We start from the raw sequence: 25,436 nt of genomic DNA on the forward strand, positions 1-25,436 counted from the left end.
GCCATTCTAAATTTCAAATTTATTGAATAAAGACAATAAGGTTTGTAAAACTCTATGATTCTCTATAACATATTTGTTTCTATTCTATCCTACCTCTTACTTGGGTTTTAGGATTTGCAAAATTCCAGTAATTCTCTCTATTGAATTTGATAATTCTTTCAATGGTGTAGATGACATCATGCAATGGTTCCAAAATATGAAATTCATCGAGAGTAATTATGATTACTATGAATAGATAAATTATCTATGTATACAAGATGAGACGGAAAAAAATTTCCTTACTAGGAATTGGAATCACTTCAAAAGAATGAAACTTGAAAGTGAGGACGAATTCAAAAGAGGAAAGTAAAACAAAGAAATAGTCGAAGAAAATAAATAAATAAACATCGAAAGAAACACATCTTCAAATTGTTAAGCTTCCCCTAAACAAATGCTTTCCAAAAAATAATGAAATGCAACATGCAAATGATATATATATATATATATATATATATATATATATAATTTGTATGAGAAGCCAATCATTATACCAACAAGAATGATAGAGTACAAAAACACATGTAGTTTTGAATCCTTCTTCACAAATTAGCACATTCTCTAAAATATAACATGTTTGAGCAATATAGCCGAAAATTGACGTTACAAAATGTAATTAAGTCTTACATCATCAACTTAACTTTAACCCTTAACCTTACCAGACATAGGCTCCACTTGTCACTTAAAGTGTTTTGGGGTGAATATACACAAAACATCTTTACATGAATGCTCTATCATAGACCTGCAAATTGATCCCGTCTCCACTTGTCACTTAATGTTTGGTAAAGCTAGAATTTCATCGATCAAGCATAATTCGTATGCAAATAAGTTTGTTTGGCAAGCATTGATCAACTAGCCATATGTACTGTATTTTTTTATTTAACAAATACGAGAACTCTCTCACATAAAATACATTAATATTACATGCTATACCACGTACTAACAATAAGCTTCTATTCACATATACCACTTGCTCGAAGTTTGTTTCTGATCCGACACATTTGTGCCGTAGCATCACTGATGTCCAATCTTTCTCTAGGCAACTCTGCTGAGCAAGCAACACCAATTTCTAAAACTGACATTAAACTTTTTTCAATTTGGACGTGATTCCTTTTGCTATCCTCGTCATGACAATCACTCTCTTGAACAAGAACAGGATCCAAAACCTCTTCCACTTTCTCCGGCAGAGCTGCCTTCACAAAGTTATGAAGGTTTGAAGCTCCCTCAAACATGTTATCGGTTGGTCGCTTTCCTGTAAATATTTCCAACAGGAGGATACCAAAGCTGTACACATCACCTTGTGTCCACACTTCATGTCCCATGCCATATTCTGCATTCCACAATTCAGAACTTATATTCTAATTTTCTAGTGAAGTGCTAAAAGCCCATTTCATATTTGAAAATTTTAAAATAAATATTGCACAATCTTAAAATACTAGCTAGGAAAAAATAGACAACTGTGTATTTACCTGGAGGAGCATAACCAATAGTTCCCTTGATCCCTAAAGAACTTGATTGATTTCCCGAAGAATTTTCAGCAGCTTTTGGGAGGAACCTCACCAACCCGAAGTCACCAACATGTGCAACCATGTCCTCATTGAGAAGAATATTGCTGGGTTTGAGGTCGCAATGAACTATTGGCGTCTCACAATGATGATGGAGATAATCCAGTGCCATAGAAACATCAATAACAATATTCAACCTCTGAGAAATTGTTAAGCTCCTTGGCCTCTGACTTGTCTCACCAATTGTATGAGTTGGATGCAACCATTCCTCCAAGCTCCCGTTAACCATGAACTCATAAATTAAGGCCTTGAAGTCGTGACCGCGATAATCAAAACCAGAACATGCCGAGAGTACCTTGACAAGATTACGGTGTCTAATATTTCTTAAAGCCTCGCACTCAGCAATAAAACTTTTGTAAGCTCCCAGACGAGCAAGGTTGAGTGCTTTGACAGCAATTGTTTCACCTTGCTCAAGTACTCCTTTATAGACAGACCCAAAACTGCCCATACCAATCAAGTTGACAGAGGAAAATCCATCAGTAGCTTTGAGAAGACTTTGGTAAGAGACTGAGAGAAATTTTTCTGAATCACTTGAAGTCCGCTCTATTTTTGCCCTCTGTGGCCGACGGTGGTACAAAAAGACTAGTGCAAAAGTAACCCCAAGAATCCCACAAACCAGAGAAATTATCAATTTCATTTTTGGGCTTAATCCTCCCTTGTTGGAATGTTGGAGTTTGCACTTGGGCAAATGGAATCCAGGAATTCCCCCACAAAGCTTGCTATTTCCTTCAATCGATGTGGCAGTTGCATTCCTGAAAACCCCCTTCATTGGTACCATGCCCTCAAAGTTGTTATAAGATAGATTCAAAGATTGCAAAACTTGAAGACGCTCTAAGAATTCTGGAATCGAGCCTGACAAGTTGTTGCGAGAAAGATATAATTCTTTGCTTCCTCTTAGTGAACTCAGAGATGATGGAATCGTCCCTTGAAAGAAGTTTCCTTGCAGGTCTAGAGATTCAATTTTTATGCAACTACCAAGACTTGTTGGAATTTCCCCAGACAGCATGTTTTGAGAAACACGAAATTTCTCCAGATTTATCAAATTTCCTACTTCTTTGGGAAGGAAACCAGTCAATTGATTTTTAGAGAAATCCAATTCCACAAAGGAAGATGACAGACCAATGACTTGAGGGGATATGATACCGCTGAGGTTGTTATTAGCAAGGATCAAGGTAATCAATTTCCGGCACTTACCTAGACTTGAGGGAATATTGCCGTCAAGTTTGTTACTGGCTAATCTCAATATGGATAGTTCACTTAAATTCCCAAATGGCGATGGGATATAGCCGGAGAGATTGTTAAAACCCAAATCTAATTCGTACAACTTCCGAAGCTTTCTGAAAATTGGTTCTGGGCAAACCAAATGCTCTCTAGCTTAGCCAGATTTCCAATCCCATGGGGGATGCTTCCCGATATTTTATTGTGTTCTACATACAAGAATACAAGAGAAGAAGACAAGTTGGCCATGCATTGAGTTAAATTGCCCCCAAAATTGTTTGTATCGAACATCAGTTGTTGTAAACGGGTAGCATTAGTCAGATCGCAAACAAAGCTCAAGTCATCGATTTCCCCCCTTCCAAGATTGTTGTAAGCAATATTCAAGGACTCAAGATTAACTAAACTTTTCAAAGAAGGAACTTTCCCCTGAAATTTGTTTCCTTCCATCCAAAGATAAGAGTTGAGGCATTAGATAACGAAATGGGAAGAGGTCCGGTAAATTTGTTGTGGCCGACCCCTAAATATTCTAGAGTTGGAAAGACAATACCTAGGTTTGAGGGAATTTCACCGGTAAGGGAATTATTCTCCCAAACTATATCTTGCAATCTTGAGAGACGGCCGATTTCTGGAGGAATTTTGTGGCTCAAGTTATTGTTGGTGAGAGAAAGTACTCTCAAAAAGCTCAAATTCCCAACATGTGGTGACAGAGAGCCTGAAAGATTGAAGGACTGCAGGTTCAACACCGTGACCCTCTTGTGACGACGACCACATATGACACCACGCCAATTGCAAAAATGGTTGGTTTCGTTCCATGAAGTCAAGGCTTCAACAGGGTCATAGGTTATCCTCGCCTTGATTTCAAGCAAGGCCAATCGATCTGTCTCATTTCCACTCAGTCTCAAGGCAAGGCATGAGTGAAAAATAAGGACATGAAAGCAAAAATATGAGAAAAGCAAAACTGAAAAGAACTTGTTCATCCCCACGGTGGTTGCTACTTGTTATATGCTTACAGCAGCTCTGAGGAGAATACATCTAATTTATAAGCAACCTGCCGCATAATGCAAATACGTTGAGGCATATTCATCCCCCAAAACACGCAATTACTGTCCTAGTTAATGATGCCACAGTATTGGTCACTTACTACGGTCTAGTGATATTTCTCTTTCACTTGTAAGTGAGAGGTCTCACAACAAAAAAAAAAAAGAAAAAAAAAAAAAACCACTCAGCACCAGATTATAGAATGGAATAAGCATACACCATGTGGGTCAACTATATTGTCTCTAGTGTTGGAAAATGTCATGATACACTGATATATAGTGGTTAGGAATCAAGATAAGGAGAGTGCAAAGTGCGGTAAGTAATCAAGATAAGGAGAATGCAAATTGAATCCAAGGACGACCCCTCCACGGGTCCATTAGGTTTTAGAAATTAAGATAAGGCTTGACTGGTCATTAGGAAATTATCATGGTTTGGGGGCTAGGGTTGAAGGATGGGGGGAAATTTTTTGGGAAATACTAGAAAAAATGTCTGCGTTGCTACAGGACTTGAATGCACCAGCCTTAATAAAACACATTTTAACCTGGAAAAAAATTCAACATAATCATGAACAAACAAAAGGGATAGATGAGTTAACGGTGTCGGTAAGATAAGCAGTTTGGCTTTTATATAGATTCAACCGAGCTGATTACAAAAGATATGGTTGCAAAAAATGCTTTCTTTGTTTCCCTGAGAAACAGAAGCAACATGCATTTTACACATATATTGCCCTTGAAGTTAAGATGGCAAAATATATGTCCTACAGGCCAGCCACCTATTTTAGCAGTTAAACAAAAAAACATAAAAAGTGTTTCGTTCTTGTTTTAGCAGCTAGGCAATTAAGTAGAAGAATGTTTATTCAAGTTGATGCAAAGAGAGTTCACCTTATACATCAACACTAAGCAAAATTAACTGGGTTAGTTTGTTGATATGCAACCCAAAATTAACACTAACAAAAATAGCACTTGAATCAAATGCATAAACAAAAGAATATGTTAAGCATGAGAAAAAATTACATGGAAAAGAAAACAATGTTAAATATCCTAGGTGCTCCAATTATAATTATTCTCTATTTCTATATATTTAAACTACCAATTATCAGCACAAACATTTCATTTCCTTCCAACTACCACAACCACATATAAAACATACTTGATAGAGCATGTAATTGCTTTAACTACATCTTTATTAAAAAATTCATCGGGTGGGAAATGCAGAGCGTTGCAATGGAAACATGAAGACCGAATATAGTAGTGTGAATTAAGTGTGCCGCATGATATATCAATGTCAACATTTCATTTTTACTTAAAATAGCTCCAAAGATTATATGATAATACAGAACTCGCCAAACCACTTACCCTAACAAAAAAATGCCGAGAATAAACTTGTGACAATATGTAGCCAAAGGGAGACATAAACTACAAATCAACAGTGACTAAATACAAAATCTCAGAGACCAAACATGCACAAACATGCAGCAAAAAGAAAAGGAAAAATTGTTGGAAAAACTGACCTTTAATTGTGATTCTACAGATCATGCGCAACCCTCTCCTAAAACCAAACTAAACACAAGATAAGCTAAATAACAAATGACTTCATTCAATAAATTTACAAAATTAACTGCAAATCACTAAATTAGCCTCTTGAATTCGGCCAGAGTACTCATCAGGAAACCCAACATTTTTCAGAATATGATTAGCATTTTGACCAGTCATTTTCAATGTGGATTTCACACTTGGTTTCGACTCTAGCATTGTCAACCACTTTTGTTCCAAATCTCGTATTCCAGTAACCGGTCCCAACATCTTGCACTTTAATAAAAGAGCATTGTAAGATTGTAGAGATGCATAGAACAGATAAAGTTAATGACAGAGAGCTAAGCTACTTCACCTCTTCTATAAGTCCACGTCTCCACCCAAGCCTAAACATCCCGACATTACCCCAATAGGTGTGTCGTCCTGACCTGCAAGATTTACAAAGAAGCAGAGAAATCGATGTATAAGCACAGAGCCTGTCATCCAAAATTCAACGCTGAAAACAGACAGAAGAATTAAAGAGTTGTGCCTATGAAAAAAATGAGAGAGCAGGTACCAGAACAATCTATGAAGAAAAAGAATTTTGAGGTGAATGAGTGGATAAATTGCTACATAAAAAGCTCATTTCAGATCGATGATCCCTTTCTCACCTTAATAACATTTAACAATTACAATTAGTAAAATTTTCTTAATAAGGGGAAAGGCGGAAGGAATAAGGATTAGAAATGGAAACCTTATATAGTGATTAAGACCCTTAAATTAACTTGCGAAGCTTGAATAGTCCGTCCCTTCACGCAGCTGCAAGAACCAATTGTTAATTTGGAAATTATTCAATACGTGTTAAAGCATGAATCAGAAAAGGCACAAAGCAAAAAACAAAAATCATTTACCTTAATGACAAAGCACTCTGGAGTCTAAACGGATACATTATCTTATTGTTTAAAAACTGAAAATCTACAAAGTGTTAATATTTGCAGATATATCAGAAAAAGCATTATCGCTTGGAAAACTGACAACTGTAACGTAAACTACTAAATACCAAATTAAATACTCGAACATGACAACCCCAAACATAAACAAAATTCTATATGAATTCAAAAAAAATATTAATTAGGGAAAAGAATCCCAAACATAAACAAAATCCCAAACCAATTAAATAAAACTCAGGCCAACCCATGCATTCCTCATCTTTCCCTCCTTCCCTTGTTTTTTTTTTTTTTACCCTCATGCCATTAATCTCTATCCTCTTAGAATTGTATAAACAACGGCAGAAAACATCAATACAGTAATGAAAATAAACAGAGACCTCAAGGAAAGAAAAAAAAAACCCAATTACGCATCAACTTCATGTTTCTATAAAAGAGATGAGATTATTGGAGATACAGAACCTTGGTTAGAGTGCAAGAGCAAGACTGAATGAAATGATGAATCTTAAAAGAGAGATATTACATGGATCAATCGTCATCATAGAAACATGGAAACTGGTAGTGCAGATGGATGCCTCAGGATCCTCAGCCCCACAAAAGTCGTAGAACTTGGCAGCATATGGTGGATTGTTGGGTCCCAATTCATAGTACCTTAAATTGATAAAAAAAAAAAAAAATTAAAAAAAAAAAAAAAAAAAAAAAAAAACCGTCAATCAAGTAAAGCTGTCATTTCTAATTAATCAAATACCAGACCCTAAGAAATATATAAGCATAGTTATTGAAGAGCAATTTCTCTCTCTCTCTCCCCCATCAATATTTCCAGTCGACTGGGAAATAGAAACTACAACCCAAAATGCCCAAAAAGCAGAAGCTCAAAGACAAAAATAGAAAATTAAAAAAGGCATTCGAAAAGAGAAAGTCGTTGAAATTTACCCGAAATGTACAGAGATCCAGGACTCACAGATAAATTAATTTCAGGCTCAAACACTAAAGGGATGCGAAACTTTACCCTTTTCACATTTGCAGGTACCAAAATCAATTTACAAAATTAAGGTTAGGGTTTTCATAATCTGAATTAGGTAATGAAAGTCATGTGAAAAGTTCGGAAATAACCAAACTAACATCCAATTTAGTACACACCTAATAAAAACATAAGTAAGAAACTATTTCCAATTCATCATTCATTTATCAAACACAGTAATACAATCATAGAAAAACTCTTAACTCACGTACCAAAGTTGAATTAATTAAATTGGATGTTGGGGTCAAAATTTTGTGTCCGCCTAAGGATATTTGAGTCAAAGAACTCAAATTTCAGAGATACAAAACAGAGAAGCTTGTGTAAATCATTTATAAAGGCTACCTCCTTTTGGTTGAAAAACTGAAGGGTGACGCCAATTCTTCTTCTGCTTCCACCTCCTTATGGAACTTGACCCGCTAGTCATCTTTGTACGTGAAGCTGAAATCAGCAACCAGTCAGTACCTTTGGCAAGCTCATGGGGGTATGACAACATCTATGGGAAGATTATTGCAACTCTAATTAACAAAGAAGCATTCATTTGAGGATGTCAATGAGGGAGAGAAGAAGAAGAAAAGAAGAGCTAGTTGAGGAACAAAAGAATTTTGGTGCTGTATTCGGTTTGGAGGTATGGTCTTAAGAATTTACAAACTGCCTATATGATTCACTCGCTTTCTAATTCTTTTTTACTACCTCTTCTTTCATGAAGGTATAATCATCACATTATTTTCTAACATAAAATATACAGTCAAGAGACGTTTAAAACATTGCCCATAAGTTAATTGAGATGGGTTTTGTTTGAGTAGTTGGTGACCTTCACAGTTGACCAATTACGGCTGACATGTATGGTATAGGAATATCTATTTAAAATAGTTAAAGGATTTCAAGGATGCCTCTAGACTTATTCTGTTTAGAAGATCGGATTGAATAATAGATTTTGACTCCAACGGATTTCTTGCATAGAAGACTTCACAAAATGATGTCAGATTTCAAATTTACGGCATGTTTTTAAGTGCACTAAGATATCTCGAAACGTATCCTGAAGTGATACTAAAATTTCATAGAAAGAAGAAGAAAGAATAGTCCAAAATTTTACCCGTCCAGTAACTCCATCACACTTATCTCCAATCAGAGCAATGATATCCTCAACAGACATAATTGTTTTATTTTGCGTACATATTTAAACACAAAAAGTAAACATTTTCGCATCAAATTCACATATAAAATCGTCCAAAAGTGCAGGCAATGGTCGAGTAGAAACTAGTGTTACCTTGAATTGATGACAATTAGTGCTTATCCTATCCAATTAACAAAGATGAGCACTATTTGTCGTCAATTCAACATAATATAAAAAGAAACTACACCTGAGCAGTGGTCACAGGAACCAATCTTGTGCGATCAGTCAAACAGTGTTTATCCTCTCAAAGATCTGCATATCCATTATAACCCAATCTTTAGTGTTGCAAAAAGTGATATGCTAATTCCAAATTCCCATAAAAAGCCATCTTTCTACAACTTGAAACCAAAATTTAAGTGAATGGCCCTCCAACTAAGGTTATTGAACATGATTAACTATCCACATATGACAAGTATCCGCAACCCTCTCAACCTTGTAACCTGAATCAAGCTGGTTTCACGCATACCAATAGAAAACCAAAATGTCAGTGTTTGGGGAAGTTACCTTATTTGAAATACCACTAGAAAACAGAGCACACTTTTAGGCAAATATTGTTTAAACACCCAAACATGATGTATTATCAAGAAGAAATGATGTATTATCATGAAAAAATTAGAATATCAAAGTCCTCAACAAAACATGAGGCACAATTATCACAATTAGAAAAATCACTTCTTCTGGTTATAAATATTCAATTCGAATCATTTCAAATAAAATGCACATAAATTCAAACCAGTACATGCACACAAAGGTAGGGAAAGTCATAACTGGGTCAAACATAAAAGACAAATTTAAAGAATAGCTCAAAGAAACACTTTATCGATGAAGATTCAAGAAGGAATATGGTCAAGAACGAAACTATGAGGAATACCAAATACCTCACAGGGACACAAAACTACTTGAATGTACCCAAACGAATGTAAATCCAGCATTCTCTAAAAACTATCTCCATCCTACATCATCTACCCTTAAGCACAACCACTAAAACTGTAAAAGACCTGAAAACCATGATCTACACGACAAATCATACAACTAATCCATAAACCAATCAGTCATCAAGCATAATCCTTTATCTTTTCCTAATTTGTTTGTGTATTCAATTTATTTGCAATGTTCCAAAACAGTGAAATGTACATGATTTCTCTTTTCCTCCTAATCTGGAAAAACAAATCAGTAGCAAATCCCAATTTAAATTAACAGAAAGGGGAAGAAAAAAAAGACAAATTGAATTCAAAAGATTCTACATGATGTACCACACCACCATTTAGATTCACCATTTCTCGCTTTCACCATTTAACGTATTTAGAATGGTTATTAGGGTGATTTGCTATCTAAGACTCACTTGGGAGTTGGGAGCGAAGTTATAAGTCGCAAGCTCTTGAAATGTAGTAATGAATTTGGATAATATTGGACATGGAAGAAAATATCACATGCACAGCAAGCTACAGCGACCATAAAAAAATAAAAAAAATAAAAAGAGAGAGATCTTAAGCAAAAACCATGAATCCAACTCAAAAATGAAATCTTCCAAATAACATCTCAAACCATAACCCAAATCAAATGCACCAAATCCCACATCAAAAAATAAATTATACAAATTGACATATTGGTAGAAACCCAACAGAGATTTTAGAGAGAGAGAGTACCAGAGGGAGTGAGATATGGTTGTACCTGGAAAGCAAAAAATCAATTATATAAATTGACTCTAACATTTGTTGACTCTAACAAATTGATACATAATAACAGTTGTTTGGGATATAGATATGGGTGTACCTGGAAAGATTAAAATTCACCATGCAAGCCGTATTCGTGGAGGACTTGCTCTGGTTCTTCCATAGTGATATACCTGATAATCAGAATGCATTTTGGCAACATTGTTATAAATAAGATGTTGATGATGATGAGTTATAACCTTACTCCATGCTATGTATAATTAACATTTAAGAGCATTATGTAAAAGATAAAAAAATAATAAAAATAAAAAGCCCATCTATTATGATCTCTGCATACCCTTGCTGTTTCGTAGGAGAGGCCGATGAACAGTGGCAGTAGAATTAAGCAACCAAGTTATGAAATACGAATTTAAAATGTACTTATTTACTGTGTCTGTAATGAATCTGTGAAATCAAATAGTTAAACCCTAAAAAGCACCGCTGCAAACAGCATAAGAAAATTGAAATTAACCCTAAAGAAATTGGGAGAGAAGAATATGAAATGGGAATACCTTTCGGCCCTTTGAGTTATTGGTAAAAAAAAAAAAAAAAAAACCCAACAGAGCAAAAGCCTCCAACTCCAAACACTGTTGTGGGATTTTGAAGAGAGCAAGAGAGAGAGAGAGAGAGAGAGAGAGAGAGAGAAAACATCGGAAGAAATAAAGCAAGAGAGGGGGAACCAAAAGGGGGGAGAAGAAGAAGCAGCAGCTAAAGCAAAGCAGAGGAAGAAGAAATAAGGGGAAAAAAGGACGACTGAAATGAAGTGGGTATATTTAATTGGAATTTTGAAAGATTTTACTGGATGTATAAATTTATGAAATTTTATAGAGTTTAACTGATTTTTAGAGATTTCATGTAAAATTTTGATTTAATTCTCTCTAAATCTTAATGGAAGAGTTGAGACTCGTGGATACTTAAAATAAACTATAAAATCTCTTTAATTCCCTCTAATTCCTCAACTTTTGCAAATTCTTTAAATTCTAATTCTAATTGAATACACTAGAATGTTATAAACTTCTTTAAAATTCTAATTGAATACACCCAGATATCTAAGGATTTTAATAAATTATCTTAAAATTCTGGTTGAATACACATTGAATTTCAGTTAATCAATGAAAATCCTGATTGAATACCCCTGAATTTATTAAAAAAAATTAAAATCCCTTAAAATCTCAATTGAATACACTAACTAAGTACGCAACCATATACTTATAACAACAACTAATCAAATAGAACTAAAAAAATATGGGGGATCATATCAATCGCACTTACCAAGTATTGAAAGATATCATTTCGAGCAACAAAGTCAGTCTCAAAGTCAAGTTCAATAAGACCATCTCCAATGGAACAAACCTTTTAGCCCTCTAAGATATTAATATTTTAATGAACAGTACAGGGTCATCTTTACCTTCATCTCCAACCGAAGGCCAAAGGGTCATAGGGTTCGTTTTACCCCTACCACAAAAAACCGTCTCCAACCGAGGATTAAAGGGTTATAGGGCTAAACATAATTTATTATTTAAATTTAAAAACTATAACAACTTAAATTTAAAAACTACAAACTTATGTTTAAAAACTACAAACTTATATTTAAAAACTACAACTTAGTATCTACAGCAGGATCTTGTTGCACATCTTTGGTCCAAAACAAGCATAGAGTTGGTGTTTAAGTTTTATATTGTTAAAAGTTTTTAAAAATGTTGTTTAAGTTTCATGTTGTTAAATGTTTTTTTTTATGTTGCATAATTTTTATATTGGTTAATGTTATTTAATGTTGTTTCATATTGTTTAATGTTGTTTCATGTTACTTAATTTAATTTAATATTGTATAATGGCTTAGGAAGTTATAGGAAAAAAATAGAACTTAAAAAATATATGAAACAAATTTTGTAAAATAGAAGTTATAGGAAACAAATGTTGTCAAATAGAAGTTACAGGAAGTTACAGAAAAAAATAAAATTTAAAAAATGAAGTTATAGGAAGAAAAAAAATTTGTAAAAAACAAAAAAAAACATAAAAATTAAAATTGTAAAAAAAAAAACAAATAGAAGTTACATGAACTTCTTTCGTTGCTTCGCACTAAGTGCGAGGGGGATGTCGTTCTGCGTGCTATGGCTCCCTTCACTCCCCATGTTGGAGAAGGGTGCCTGGTCAAAAGAAAGTGTACGAATGGTGGAAACCAGCTTGACAAAGCTGGAGAGAATAGGAATAAGTGTGATTCCCACAGACGGCGCAAAATGTTGATGCACAAAATCGGCGAGGACTTTGGTACAACATAAAGTGTTAAGTTTGTGACATTCGCTAGGTTGCTCTGGTCATTAGTGTGGATAGGTATGTAAATGAATGGAGATAGGGAAGCAAACAACACAAGATGTACGTGGTTCACCCAAATTGGCTACATCCACGGAGTAGAGGAGTTCTCATTAGTTGTAAAGGGTTTACACAAATACATAGGTTCAAGCTTTCTTTTAGTGAGTTGTAGTGAATAGTTTAGTACAAATGACATTAGGGGTTATTGTGGGAGAATGATCTCCTTTTATAGAAGAAAGTTTCTAGCTTTGTTCTAACATTGACACGTGTCCTGTTGTGATTGACCTCTGATATTGACACGTGTTGCGCTATGATTGGCCACTGATATCGACATGTGTCGCGTTGTAATTGGCCTCCTGGTTGGAGGAAAAGTCTTGTGGGTCCTTGACAGTATACTGTTGACCGGTGCATAGTAGTTTTGGGATTGGTCAAGTATGGTACAAACATATTATTTTATAACTTTTCGGATAATAACACGTGGCGTAACGAGAACGATTAAAAATCTTATCCGAAATTAGAAATAAAATTATTTTGTATTATTTTATAAATAAAAATAAAAATAATATTTTATTGCCTATTGTCAGGGTGCAACGGTGAAGATGCAAAAGGCGATTATTGTTCATTAAGGGCAGTTACTGTTCACTGGGTGGATAGCATAGTATATTACCTGGGGTTCCCATGTTGGAAGTGCTCTTAAGTTTTTTACTTTACCATTTCCTGATGTTTGCACCAGAGAAGACCAAATACAGAATTCTATAATTGTAAAAAATAATGGGTAGTCAACCTAGTCATTGTTAGTGATATAGTTCCCTTTTATTCGCAAAATGAAATTGTAATGCCATTTCCCACTTTTTCTTCTGGTCAATGGTGGCATTACATTTTTGGTGGAAGCTGCACTGCCTGGTTTCAGGATGGGTACAACCCAGTGGCGGTTGATATGAAGGGAGACGAGGACAATTCTAGGAGCAATAAGAAGAGAAATCCATTCAGTGCTGATTTTTTCGGCTCTCTCTGCTATACTTTCTAGCACGGGAAACTTATAGAGCTCTACGGTGATCTAACCAGGATTGATTCTCGTCTCGATATTTGTTTAGCTTCAGCTTTGGCTAAAAGGGTTATTTATGGTTTGAAAAGTTCCTCTGCTAATAGTGCAAAAGATCTGGTGTCCTCCCCTAGGATCAATATAATCTTTCAGCAGCAGGTATTTCTATTTATACCTTAATTGTCTAAATGTTGTGCACCTTAAGTTGGAAGAGAAATTTTAAATGCAGTTATGCACAATATGTTACAAAATCCACATAGTCATTTGCTAATTGGTACTTGTGGAAGCGCGTATGTAACATCCCACATCGACCAATAGAGAGAGGGTGACGTGCCTTATATGCACATGTGCACCTTCATATAGCACAAGGCCTTTTGGAAACTCACTGGCTTCGGGTTCCATTGGAACTCCGAAGTTAAGCGAGCTCGGGTGAGAGCAATCCCAGTATGGGTGACATACTTGGAAGTTCTCGTGTGAGTTCCCAAAAACAAAACCATGAAGGCGTGATCGGGGCCAAAAACGAACAATATAGTGTTACGGCGGAGTTGACACTAGGATGTGATAGTGTATGCCCTGTCTGATTTTGATAATTTGCAGTCATTTTTCTGCTGACGTATCTGTACAGTCGTTTTACTGCTCATGTGTTTTAATGTACGACTATTAGATCAGCGTAGAACTTTAAAATGAGAGGATGAAAAGCTGAGCTCCTTTATATGGCTATTAACATGCGTGGCTGGGGTGAATGTTTTGGTTACTGGGATGAAAATCCAATTGTTATTGACACATTACGTTTCCTTTGTAGATTTAAGGGCCAATTGTCTTTCGAACGGATTCCAGGATTGCACTTGACTGTGTTAGTATCGTGCCACTTTCACTTGAAGGTTGAAGAGAGTTTGAGTAGCAAAGCTTGGAGATAAAATTGCCTACTAGTTGATGAGTTTTGTAAGTCTTTTCGTCCTCATTTGTCCTGACTTGGGAGGGAGCCCGAGGATTTTCCTACGTCTATGTGTAAATTTATTTGTTTATTATGTAGGATATTTCATATGATGCGAATGTGAAATTTGAGAATCGATATTAACATTAAATTTATAAATTGGAACCTATTCACCTCCCTTAAACTAGCATCTTCCTTCATTAAAATATAACATATGAGCACTCTATCACCACTATCTCCTTTCACACCATGGTGGATTTTGCGGATTTCCCAACCATCAATCTCTTTCTTGCAAAGTACTTTTATGACAATGATACATCGCCATGGTAAAGTCTCAAGCCAATGAAACAATTATAACTCATAAGTTTTTCTCCACTTAATATCATTTCATTAGCACAAATGCGATAGAAAGGATACACCATGTTCAAACTCATTTCAAGACAGATGAGGACCCAAAGGAAGAGACAAATAAAACCTTCACAAACCCACCACTTGAACCCCAAAACCGAAACCAAAAAGAATTCGCGCTTCCTCACTCTTTCGACAGCCAACAATGGCGAACCTGAGGACGGCGATGGACTCAGCCTTCTGGGACTTGAACGTTTCTTCGCCTCAGACCCTTGAGGGCTCGGCCAAGGCCACCCCTTTCCTCTCGACGGTGCTCGAGCCAGCCGAGCCCTTATGATTCAGCAACTCTTTCTTCTGGGTGTTATACCTTCCTACAACCCCAATTCTTACAGGGACTTGGGTTCTTTCTCTCACCAGTCCCTCTGCTCAGACCAGCTACCTCTAACTGGTACACGGCTACAACTTCTTTGCTTAGCTATTGCCTATTGGGTTTTCTCAAATTTATTTTATTTTTCGTTTAATGGATATTCTTTTTCGTTTTACGTGTTTCTGTTGATTGGTTTGTGGTTTGTATGGTTACTGAGAAAATGATGGGAAATGGGTGTGATTCATTTGTTGTTTGTTTGGTTGCCGGGAAAGTTTGGAGAGAAGAACAATTGAAATTGTTGTTATGGGGTTGAATTGGGTAAAGGAAAAAGGTTAGGAAAGATAATTTGTCTCCTGTTTCCTGAGAAATGAACCTTTTTTTTGTTCTCCAAATTCGTATTTTTGTAAACAAGTTTTATGTTACTAATTGCTAAGGAGCCTCTGTTTCTAGATTTGGTTTGTTCTTTGTTTGATATTTAGGAAGATGTTGGTTTATTGTATAAACTTTGGGTTATTGGTGAATTACTTGATGTGAGAAAGAGAGATTGAGTGGAAAGCTTGACAGTCGAACAAAGCTTGTTTGCCTAGTTCTAGTGGTATAGCACATAAAACATGAATTTTTTGTTGCCTTGTTATTTTACTGATTTGCAAGCGGGTTCTTATGTTTTTCCAGAGCATCAAAGCTTTATCAGGTTTATCAGAGCACTGGTTGGGATTATCCAATTTTTTTTTTTTATGGGATTTCTTAGGTGAAAAAGTTTGTTTCGATGTTTTGAAATCTGAACAATATCGTCGCTAATGAATGTACTGTGTAAATGCATTGTATTTTTGAAATTACTGTTCCAAATGTGTTGAGTTTAATGTCCTAATTCCTTGAGCATGTTTTCTGTTGGAGGAGTGAATTAAGAGTTACTATGCTTATGCTTAGACCAAAGTCATCTCACATTAATCAAATCCGGTTAGCATTCTTAGTTGTCCGACATACTAATTCCCTTGTTACATGATCTGCGTGAAAATAGGTTAGCATTCTTAGACCAAAGTCACTTTATTCGTTTGGATTATGCAATATGCACACAGCTTCTTTTGTCTCTGTCATCATCCATAAAGTTGAGCACAGAAGGGCATGGTGAGAAAAAAGGACCGCAACAAATTGATGCTCTTTCATAAGGCATGCATTTACTTTCCTGTTTTGACCTTTAATCAAATGTTTAAACAGTCAGAATTCCTTTTGTCCCTTGTTTGCCGGGTTTTTGAAGCTAGTTTGAGGGATTTATGGGTGTCAATTTCTTCATTTTTTGTACAATTACTATGGCTAGGTGGATAATTTGTTTACTGATTGGAGTTGTTAGGTTTAAAGTTCTTTTTTGGGTTTGTTCATGCCAGGTTGTAGTATCATCCAACTGCGATTTTTTTCTTTCTTTCATATGACAAATTTCTCTTATAGGAATTGAAGTTCAAAATAAGTAATTATAGGGATGTATCACTTGAACTTTACCAGATTCTGTCAGCATGTATAATCTTAAAGTATTGTTTCCTAATTTCTTAATTGTTGAAAAGTAGGGCCTTGTTTGGTCTCTAGGATTGGAATGGAATGGACAAACTACTATATTGAGGGTATATTAAAGATAGGGGTGAATGATTTTTCATATTGAGGTGATTAGAAGAGGGATATGGAAAATAATCCCTTCTGATCCTTACCATTTTGGTGGATTGGAATGGAAAATAATCCATCTCCTACCTTCAAGTAAGCCACAATTTTTTCATTTCTTTCGTCAACATACCTTGAATATAGTGGGTTGTCCATTTCAATCCAATCTTAGAGACTAAATGAGGCCACAATTTTTTCATTTCTTTCCTGAACATACCTTGGATATAGGTTCGTATATATCAACATGCTTCAAAAATCTTAATTTACAAGTTTCTTCTGTTTACCACTTTTCTTTATAGGTTACATGACTTGATAACATTGCACATATGCACTGCAGGGAACATAGATAAAATTGGAAAGTTTCATGTCTATAAATTAAGAGCCATGTACTGACAAAGTTAATATCAGTACCTTTAACATTGCACATGTGCTGCCTAAGCTGTTTGAGTGAAAAAGTTCATGTCTGTACCTTTATTTCCTTTATTTATCTTCCTGTTTAAATTATGAGCCATGCATTAAATTTTCTCAACCTTTAAGGTGTTTGCAGCTTCCTTACCATGATATTACACTTGAGGCTGCATGGCCTGAACTGTTCGTTGACCATAAGGGAAAATACTGGGATGTGCCTGAGTCAATTTCCTTAGATATGTCATCACTTGTCTCCAAATCTGGATTGCGGTACCACATTGGTGTACATAAAAACAGTGGTCATCCCCAGGCAGTTAATTCCATAGATGATGAGGCACCTCCTTCTCTAATGCCTGGATTCTGCGCAAAGGCTGCCTTTTCTTATGAAAAAAGCCAAGATCTTTGGAGGCAAAATGAGACACGAAAAGACATCATGATAACATCATGATACAGAAAGAAAAGGGTTTGTTTTGGCGGCCATCTTATGATGCGTGTCTTAAAGAACCTCATGCTGCAGTATATGGAATTTTTGGTAATTTTACACGTTACTCATATTTTCTGTGATAACTTGTATTATCTCGTTACAGTTTTTTGGAAGTTTCCTACCAATACTCAGGTGTATATTATAATTTTTTAGTTTATACATTTGCATGTTTTTATACATGTATACGTGTTTTGGTACCTGTTAGTTTCATTTATATTGTATGTGTGTAGTTTTCTACTTTAGTATATTAAAAGCCAGTAGACTTAAGGAGTATGTCACCTCCCTTCATGGTGTTCCGTGGTGGTAGGTGTGACTGCAGTAAAAGAAAATAATAGTAATAAAAATAATTCTAGAGACAAATTCTAACAGAACAATTCTATATTTTTATTTTGTGTTTACGAGTCCAGATCTGTTGCCGACAGTATGCAGTATCTTTAGTTTTTACTTTAACTATTTCCTGATGTTTGCCCCAGGGAAGGCCGGGTACGAAATTCTTTAATTGTCAAAATTAATCATTGTTAGTGATATAGTTCCCTTTCGTTTGTAAAATTAATTTGTAATGCCATTCTCACTTCTTCTGGTCAATGGTGGCATTAAATTTTAGGTGGAGGCTGCACTGCCTGGTTTCAGGATGGGTACAACCCAGTGGCAGTTAATATTGGGGGAGACGATGGCAATTCTTGGAGCAGTAAGAAGAGAAGTCCATTCAGTGCTAATTTTTTCGGCTCTCTCTGCTATACTTTCCAGCACGGAAAATTTGGAGAGCTCTACGGTGATCTGACCTGGATTGATGCTCGCCTGGATATTTGTTCAGCGTCAGGTTTGGCTAAAAGGGTGATAATGGTTTGAAGAGTTCCTCAGCTAATAGTGCAAAAGATCCGATGTCCTCCCCTGGGATCAATCTAATCTTTCAGCAGCAGGTATTTCTATTTATTCCTTAACTTTTTAAATGTTTCACACCTTAAGTTGTAAGAGATATTTTAAATGCAGTTATGCACAATGTGTTACAAAACCTGCATCGTCCCCATCAAATCCTCAAAACAAATCTTCCTCAAAATATTCCATCTTCACCTCCAAAATACCCACAATGTTCAAAAACGTCAATCTGGGAAAGCTACGCGCTGTGCCTTCTTTTCTTCGCCGCTGTTAAACGACTTGGTAGAAAAATCTGAAATTTTGATACAATCATCTTGAAAGACTCACGACCATCCTTCAATTGAAATCTCTAAAATTCATGCGTTTGATCACTTTTTACTCAAGAGGAAGTCGAATGCCCTACATTTAAAATACATAACAAAGTATCAAAATTCTACCAAAATAACCAATAAATTATAACTAAGAATAGGGTAAAATAGATGAGATAATATGTACTCATCAAATACTCCCAAACTTAGCTTTTTGCTTGTCCTCCAGCAAAACAAAACTCAAAAACAAAAAATAAAAACTAACAAACTAAAAACTTTAACAAAACTTGACCAAGACAATTTTCACTTTCAAGTTGCAATCCATAAAAAATGTTAAAATTAGAACATCTTTTAAAAAATTCCAACCAATACCACCACAGAGTCTAAGCCATTTAGAATTAATTAGAAAAGAACTCATGAACTTCATTTGGTATAAAATGAATCAACATGGTTAAAAAGACTCGACTAAAACCCTTACCACTTGTCCATTTTAGTTAATACTTACTAACTTCAAACATAACTATTTTGAAGTTAAAAAGACTAACCCTTACCACCACAAAGTCTAGTCCATCTGAACTCCGAAGTTAAATGACTTTGGACGAGAGTAGTACTAGGATGGGTGACCGTCTAGAAAGTCCTCATGTTGCATCCCTCGCAACCGACCCCACATGGTGGGAAAAGGCTTAAGAAAAAGAAGAAGAAGATAGTAATAAAAGTGGTTGTGCAATGTTAGTTCACTTAAACTTTCGATCCAACCCATGTAATGAGTTTTAGGTCAATGACTCCCAAACCACAAGGGCTTTAGGACACTAGGTGTAGAATGCCCCTAAGGACTTACTAACTCGAGTTGAAAAGGCTACGAAACCAACTAACCACCTTGCCCCATGCCAAGACTCTACTATTTGACGCGAGATCACTACTGATTAGGCATGAATGACCTGGTTACTAAGCAAAGTCTCGGTGGAACAATTATTACTTTATTTATAACAATAACTAAACTTTATTTTTTAGAACAAAAATATAAAAAATTAACTAAAAGCAAGTGCTTCAATCTCACCCCCACAAATCATGTTGGTGTGAATGTGCTAATTGTGAAAGGATAACTCATGAATTAGTGCCAAAACAACAATAAATAGAAAAGACTCTACTGTGGAATTAATTTCCACCATGTCCATTTGTTCAAATGTTTAAAATAATCTATGAATATTAACTTAAAAAGAATGAAAAATTTTAGCATACTTAAAAATTAAAAATCTAAAAATTTTACCTTCCCACCCCCAAACTTAAATCACACATTATCCTTGTGCGGAAAAAATAAAGAAGGAAAACAAAAATATTAAAACCTTAAAAACTGAAAAATACCTAACAAAGACAAAAGAAAATAAAAGAAAGAAACAATAAAAGAAAATATAAAATAACAAAGGAAACAGGAACAGAAATAAAAGAAAAGACAATGAAACCGACACACCTAGCATTCGAAGTGGTGACCTGCTGACAAGAAAGAAACAGATGCGCTGGAAAATATTGGAAAAGGAAGCAAAATTTCAGTGCTCTGGAGAGTTGAACCCGTGCCAGGAAACATGAACTAGAGGCCCGTTTCCACATCTCTCCTAACTAGCGCCGTACCCGCGAGCCCAGAGCCGTGAAAGCTATCTCTTTCATTTCCTCTTTCCCTTCATTTCTCATGGAACTGAAACCCTAGTTTCTATCATCAACCTAGAACGTCAAAACATGAATCCATCTCCATCTCTGTCACAAACGGAACCCAGCCATGGCGATCTTTGATTCTAGCCCAGATTGTCACCATCGTGCATTCCTCTGCGAAAACCGAGGTAAAGATCTCTCATTCTCTCTGCGATTATGGTCTCCACTTGGCGATATCTGAAATAAAAATGCATCCAACCATTTCTCCCTTTCGTTTTCACAACCGAAGCTCAAATGGAAACGAAATTCTGACTCATGCATGTATGTTTTCTGTATGTAGACTTGGGGATCCGAGTAAGGCCAAGGGGAATAGGAACTGCAAGGAGCAATGGCTCACAATTGAAGGTGCTGTACACACAGCAAAGATGGCTGCAAGAACTCGGATCTACAAAATGAAAGGTAAATCAAATCCCTCCACTGCGTTAAAATTAAGCATGGTTTAATATCTCTGAAAGTATACGGATTTGTGAAATGTTTCTCTCATGCATTTATAGACCTAAAATTTCGTCAATGCTCATGTAATTTTCTGTGACATGGCTTTGATGAATGCCCACCTCTGTGTTGCCTGGACCACCCCCAAACTATATGTAAAACAATATTTTAATGAAATATGAGAGTGAGCGAGCGAAAGATAAATGTTGATGAATGGATGATGAATGCTCACATAAATGTTGATGAATGCGTATTTTTGTATCTTTATTGTTTCATTTATAGAAGAGTAAGGCTTATATCCCCTTCTTTTTCATGTATTTGTTTTCTTTTTTCTTGTATTACGAGGAGTTGGGTTTATGTTCCCTTGACTAGGTGTAACTTACTTTTTGTTATTAATAAAATTCTCCTCGTACCGTCTAGGTTTTCTAAAAAAATAAAATAACAAAAGCAATAAACTACTATGGAACGCTTCCCATTTTCAACCAGGGATAAGCCTCTCAACAGAGAGCAGGAAATCCAACATAGGTTTGAAATTTGATGAATACTTTCCAAAACTTTGTTTTTTAATTTTTAATTTTAATTCTTTCAGAGTGTTAGTCCTGTAATGTTTGGCAAAGCCAGAATGTCATTGTTCAAGCATAATTCGATGCAAATAAGTTTGTTTGGCAAGCATTGATCAACTAGCCATTTGCACTGCATTTTTTATCTAACAAATACGAGAACGCTTTCACATAACATCAATACTATTACATGCTATACCACATATTAACAATAAGCTTCTATTCGCATATACCATTTGCTCGAAGTTTGTTTCTGATCCGACACATATGTGCCACAACATCACAGATGTTCAATCTTTCTCTAGGCAACTCCGCTGAGCAAGCAACACCAATTTCTAAAACAGAGATTAAACTTTCTATGATTAGGACGCGATTCCTTGCCCTCCCTTCATTAGGATGATTGCTCTCTTGAACAAGAACGGGATCCAAAACCTCTTCCACTTGCTCAGGCAGAGCTGCCTTCACAAAGCTATAAAGGTTTGAAGTTCCCTGAAACATGTCATCGGTCGGTCTTTTTCCTGTAACTATTTCCAACAGGAGGATGCCAAAGCTGTACACATCACCTTGTGTCCACACTTCATGTCCCATGCCATATTCTGCATTCCACAATTCAGAACATTAGATTCTAATTTTCTAGTGAAATGCTAAAAGCTCATTTCATGTTTGAAAATTTTAAAATAAATACTGCACAATTTTAAAATACTAGCTAGGGAAAAATAAACCACCAAGTGTATTTACCTGGAGGAGCATAACCAATAGTTCCCTTGATCCCTAAAGAGCTTGATTGATTTCCCGAAGAATTTTCAGCAGCTTTTGGTAGGAACCTCACCATCCCGAAGTCACCTACATGTGCAACCATGTCCTCATTGAGAAGAATATTGCTGGGTTTGAGGTCGCAATGAACTATTGGCGTCTCACAATGATGATGAAGATAATCCAATGCCATAGCAACATCAATAACAATATTCAACCTCTGAGAAATTGTTAAGCTCCTTGGCCTCTCATTTGTCTCACCAATTGTATGAATTGGATACAGCCATTCCTCCAAGCTCCCGTTAACCATGAACTCATAAATTAAGGCCTTGAAGTCGTGACTGCGATAATCAAAACCAGAACATGCTGAGAGTACCTTGACAAGATTACGGTGTCTAATATTTCTGAAAGCCTCGCACTCAGCAATAAAACTTTTGTAGGCTCCGCGACGAACGAGGTTGAGTACCTTGATGGCAACTGTAGTTTCACCTTGCTCAAATACTCCTTTATAAACGGACCCAAAACTGCCCATACCGACCAAGTTGGTTGAGGAGAATCCATTTGTTGCCTTTAGCAGACTTTGGTAAGACACCTGGGGAAATTTGTCTGAATCAGTTGCAGCTTGACCCTTTTTGTCCCTCCGTGAGCAATAAAGGTACAAAAAGGTTAGTGCAAAAATGACTCCAAGAATCCCACAAACGAGGGAGAGAACCAATTTCATGGTTAAGCTCAATCCTTTCTTTTTTGCATGCTGGAGTTTGCACTTTGGCAAATGAAACTCAGGTATGCCCCCACAAAGCTTGCTATTTCCTTCAACTGATGTCGCCGTTGCATTCTTGAACACTCCTTTGATCGGCAACATGCCCTCAAAATTGTTATAAGATAGATTCAGAGATTCCAAAAATACAAAACCTTCTAAGAATTCTGGAATGGTGCCTGACAAGTTGTTGTGAGAAAGATACAATTTTGAAAGACCTCTTAGTGAACTCAAAGTTGATGGAATTGTCCCATTGAAGAAATTTCCATGCATGTCTAGGTACTTTAATTTTATACAACTAACAAGACTAGCCGGAATTTTACCGAATAACATGTTATCAGAGATATCTAAATACTCTAGATTTATTAAAATTCCTATGTTCTCTGGCAGGGAGCCTATAAACTGATTTTGTCCTAAACTCAAATTATACAAGTTTAGCAGACCAAAGATTTCTTGCGATATGATACCGCTGAAATTGTTGGCACCAAGAGATAAGATCCTCAAATTCTGACACTCTGCTAAACTCGGCGGGATATTGCCTTGAAGTTTGTTGCCGTCTAAGTATAACTCATTTAGTTGACTTAAATTTCCGAAAGAGGATGGAAGATTGCCACAAAGAGAGTTCATACTCAAATTTAATTGATATAACTTGTGCAGCTTTCCTACACCAGGGGGAACGTGACCTGATAATTGGTTCTCAGACAACAACAAAACCTCTAAGTTAGCCAGATTTACAATCTCATTCGGGATACTTCCTAATATTTTATTTTGAGCTATAATGAAGATTTGAAGAGAAGAAGACAGGTTTCCTATGCACTGAGGTAACGTGCCCCAAAAATTGTTGGTAAACATTGAGAGAATTTCTAAATGGGTGGCGTTGGTCAAATCGCAGAGAAAGGTCAAGTCATCAATTCCCCCACTTCCGAGATGGTTGTCACCAAGGTCTAATAACTCAAGCTTATGCAAATTCGTCAATGGAGGGACTTTTCCATGCAGGTGGTTACCTGCGATCCCCAATCTAAATAGATTTGAGGCATTTGATAATGAAACAGGAATAGATCCACTGAATTGGTTATGGGAAATAAAAAATGTTTGGAGACTCGGAAAGACCATACCTAAGTTTGAGGGTAGACTCCCTTGGATTTCATTTACTAATATAGAAAGGAGTGTGAGAGAAGAGAGATTAAAGATTGAGGGAGGAAGCATACCCGAAAAGCTATTTTCACCAAAAGAAAGAAAGCTAAGATTGGTCATTCGTCCAAAAATATCCCCCTGTAAGCTAAGACAGTGCCACTCAAATTATTAGAAGCTGCGGAGAACACTTCAAGAGATGATAAATTGCTAAAAGAAGTAGGGACTCCCCCTGTAAAGTGGTTATGGTGGATGGCAAAACCTCTTAACTTTGACAAGAGGCCAAGCTCCTTTGGAATCTTTCCCATCAGCACATTGAAACCAATACCGAGCCTGAGGAGCTGAGAGCAACGCGACAAGTTAGTGGGAATTTCTCCACTCAGTGAATTGTTGTTTAACCGCAGTCTTCGCAATCTGCGTAGGCGGCCGAATTCTGGAGGAATTTCGTGGCCTAAGCTGTTTCCTTGGAGATCAATGACTCTCAAAAAACTCAAGTTCCCAACATGCGGCGACATAGATCCTGCAAGTTTCAAGGACGGCAGGCTCAAGCTTGTGACCCTCTTATGACGACGACCACATGTAACGCCATGCCAAGAGCAAAAGTGGATGGTTTCATTCCATGAAGTCAGGACTTCAAAAGGGTCATGAGTTATGCTAGCTTTGATTTCAAGCAAAGCGAGTCTATCTGTCTCATTTCCCGGAAGGGCGAAACAAGGAAGGCAAGAGTGAAGAATGAAGGCATGCATAAAAAAGGATGACAAAAACACTGCAGAAATGGAGTTGTAAAACCCCATCCCCATGACGATGATATTTGTTTTGTGCGAAAGTAGAAATGGAGTTGTAAAAAAGTTGAGCTGTATTGATTGTTTGTCTAGCAGCTTTAGCAGCATCCAATTTATAATCATAATCAGAGTGCTCTGTACGTAGTGGATCAGCCACCCCAATCGCTATCGTACTCGATGAGGGATGTCCTGACAAAAAAAATATATCTTTTTCTCTTAATTTGATGAATAAATTCAATATAAATATAATTTTGTGAACTAATATTAGGAATGTTCAATTTTTGAAGTTATTGTATTCATTCTTTTAACTTAAAACAATCTCACGAGTTATAAGTTGAGTGAAATTATAACATCATATGATCGTATTCGAA

The 25,436-nt window shown here is 36.2% G+C and overlaps 3 protein-coding genes and 1 long non-coding RNA gene across 25 annotated transcripts; 2 read left to right on the forward strand and 2 right to left on the reverse strand.

Annotated features, from left to right (window-relative positions):
* Positions 1-865: 865 nt before the first annotated feature.
* Positions 866-10,971, reverse strand: LOC148695529 (putative LRR receptor-like serine/threonine-protein kinase At3g47570). 22 transcript variants are annotated; one of them, XR_015964629.1, is made up of 9 exons: positions 10,735-10,959; positions 10,521-10,627; positions 10,284-10,356; positions 10,157-10,181; positions 8,698-8,762; positions 7,679-7,774; positions 6,280-6,966; positions 6,123-6,187; positions 5,251-5,817 (listed from the first exon to the last, which is right to left on the reverse strand). XR_015964629.1 is itself a non-coding variant. In XM_088697806.1 (2 exons), the coding sequence occupies exons 1-2, from the start codon at positions 2,605-2,607 to the stop codon at positions 990-992; spliced, it is 1,479 nt and encodes a 492-aa protein (XP_088553932.1). In that variant the 5' UTR covers positions 2,608-2,933; the 3' UTR covers positions 866-989. The 22 variants fall into 22 exon arrangements, 1 of the variants encoding a protein (XP_088553932.1); XR_015964631.1 differs by having other exon boundaries at positions 5,251-5,665; positions 5,745-5,817; positions 10,521-10,958; XR_015964635.1 differs by having other exon boundaries at positions 6,280-6,335; positions 6,839-6,966; positions 10,521-10,957.
* A 4,090-nt stretch (positions 10,972-15,061) lies between these two features.
* LOC148695530 (uncharacterized) lies at positions 15,062-18,611 on the forward strand. Its single transcript, XM_088697341.1, has 5 exons — positions 15,062-15,166; positions 17,418-17,686; positions 18,236-18,245; positions 18,367-18,450; positions 18,510-18,611. The coding sequence occupies exons 1-5, from the start codon at positions 15,062-15,064 to the stop codon at positions 18,609-18,611; spliced, it is 570 nt and encodes a 189-aa protein (XP_088553467.1).
* Positions 18,612-20,664: 2,053 nt separating this feature from the next.
* LOC148695531 (uncharacterized) lies at positions 20,665-21,329 on the forward strand. The gene is made up of 2 exons (XR_015964652.1): positions 20,665-20,778; positions 20,931-21,329. It is a non-coding gene; the product is annotated as an uncharacterized LOC148695531 (long non-coding RNA).
* A 425-nt stretch (positions 21,330-21,754) lies between these two features.
* LOC148695532 (putative LRR receptor-like serine/threonine-protein kinase At3g47570) lies at positions 21,755-25,052 on the reverse strand. Its single transcript, XM_088697819.1, has 2 exons — positions 22,381-25,052; positions 21,755-22,238 (listed from the first exon to the last, which is right to left on the reverse strand). Exons 1-2 carry the CDS (start codon positions 24,404-24,406, stop codon positions 21,862-21,864), a joined length of 2,403 nt encoding a protein of 800 aa, XP_088553945.1. The 5' UTR covers positions 24,407-25,052; the 3' UTR covers positions 21,755-21,861.
* Between the last annotated feature and the right edge of the window lie 384 nt (positions 25,053-25,436).

Source organism: Pyrus communis, chromosome 7, assembly GCF_041283825.1.
Source record: "Pyrus communis isolate YQ-2024b chromosome 7, ASM4128382v1, whole genome shotgun sequence".
NCBI lineage: Eukaryota > Viridiplantae > Streptophyta > Magnoliopsida > Rosales > Rosaceae > Pyrus > Pyrus communis.

Coding starts and splice junctions, on each gene's coding strand:
- LOC148695532 (XM_088697819.1), bottom strand. CDS start 24,406: ATGACCAATCTTAGCTTTCTTTCTTTTGGTGAAAATAGCTTTTCGGGT. Junction 22,239..22,380: donor TATTGGTTATGCTCCTCCAG/GTAAATACACTT, acceptor TGTGGAATGCAG/AATATGGCATGGGACATGAA.
- LOC148695529 (XM_088697806.1), bottom strand. CDS start 2,607: ATGCTGTCTGGGGAAATTCCAACAAGTCTTGGTAGTTGCATAAAAATT. Junction 1,367..1,505: donor TATTGGTTATGCTCCTCCAG/GTAAATACACAG, acceptor TGTGGAATGCAG/AATATGGCATGGGACATGAA.
- LOC148695530 (XM_088697341.1), top strand. CDS start 15,062: ATGGCGAACCTGAGGACGGCGATGGACTCAGCCTTCTGGGACTTGAAC. Junction 15,167..17,417: donor CCACCCCTTTCCTCTCGACG/GTGCTCGAGCCA, acceptor AGGTGTTTGCAG/CTTCCTTACCATGATATTAC. Junction 18,451..18,509: donor CGATGGCAATTCTTGGAGCA/GTAAGAAGAGAA, acceptor TATACTTTCCAG/CACGGAAAATTTGGAGAGCT.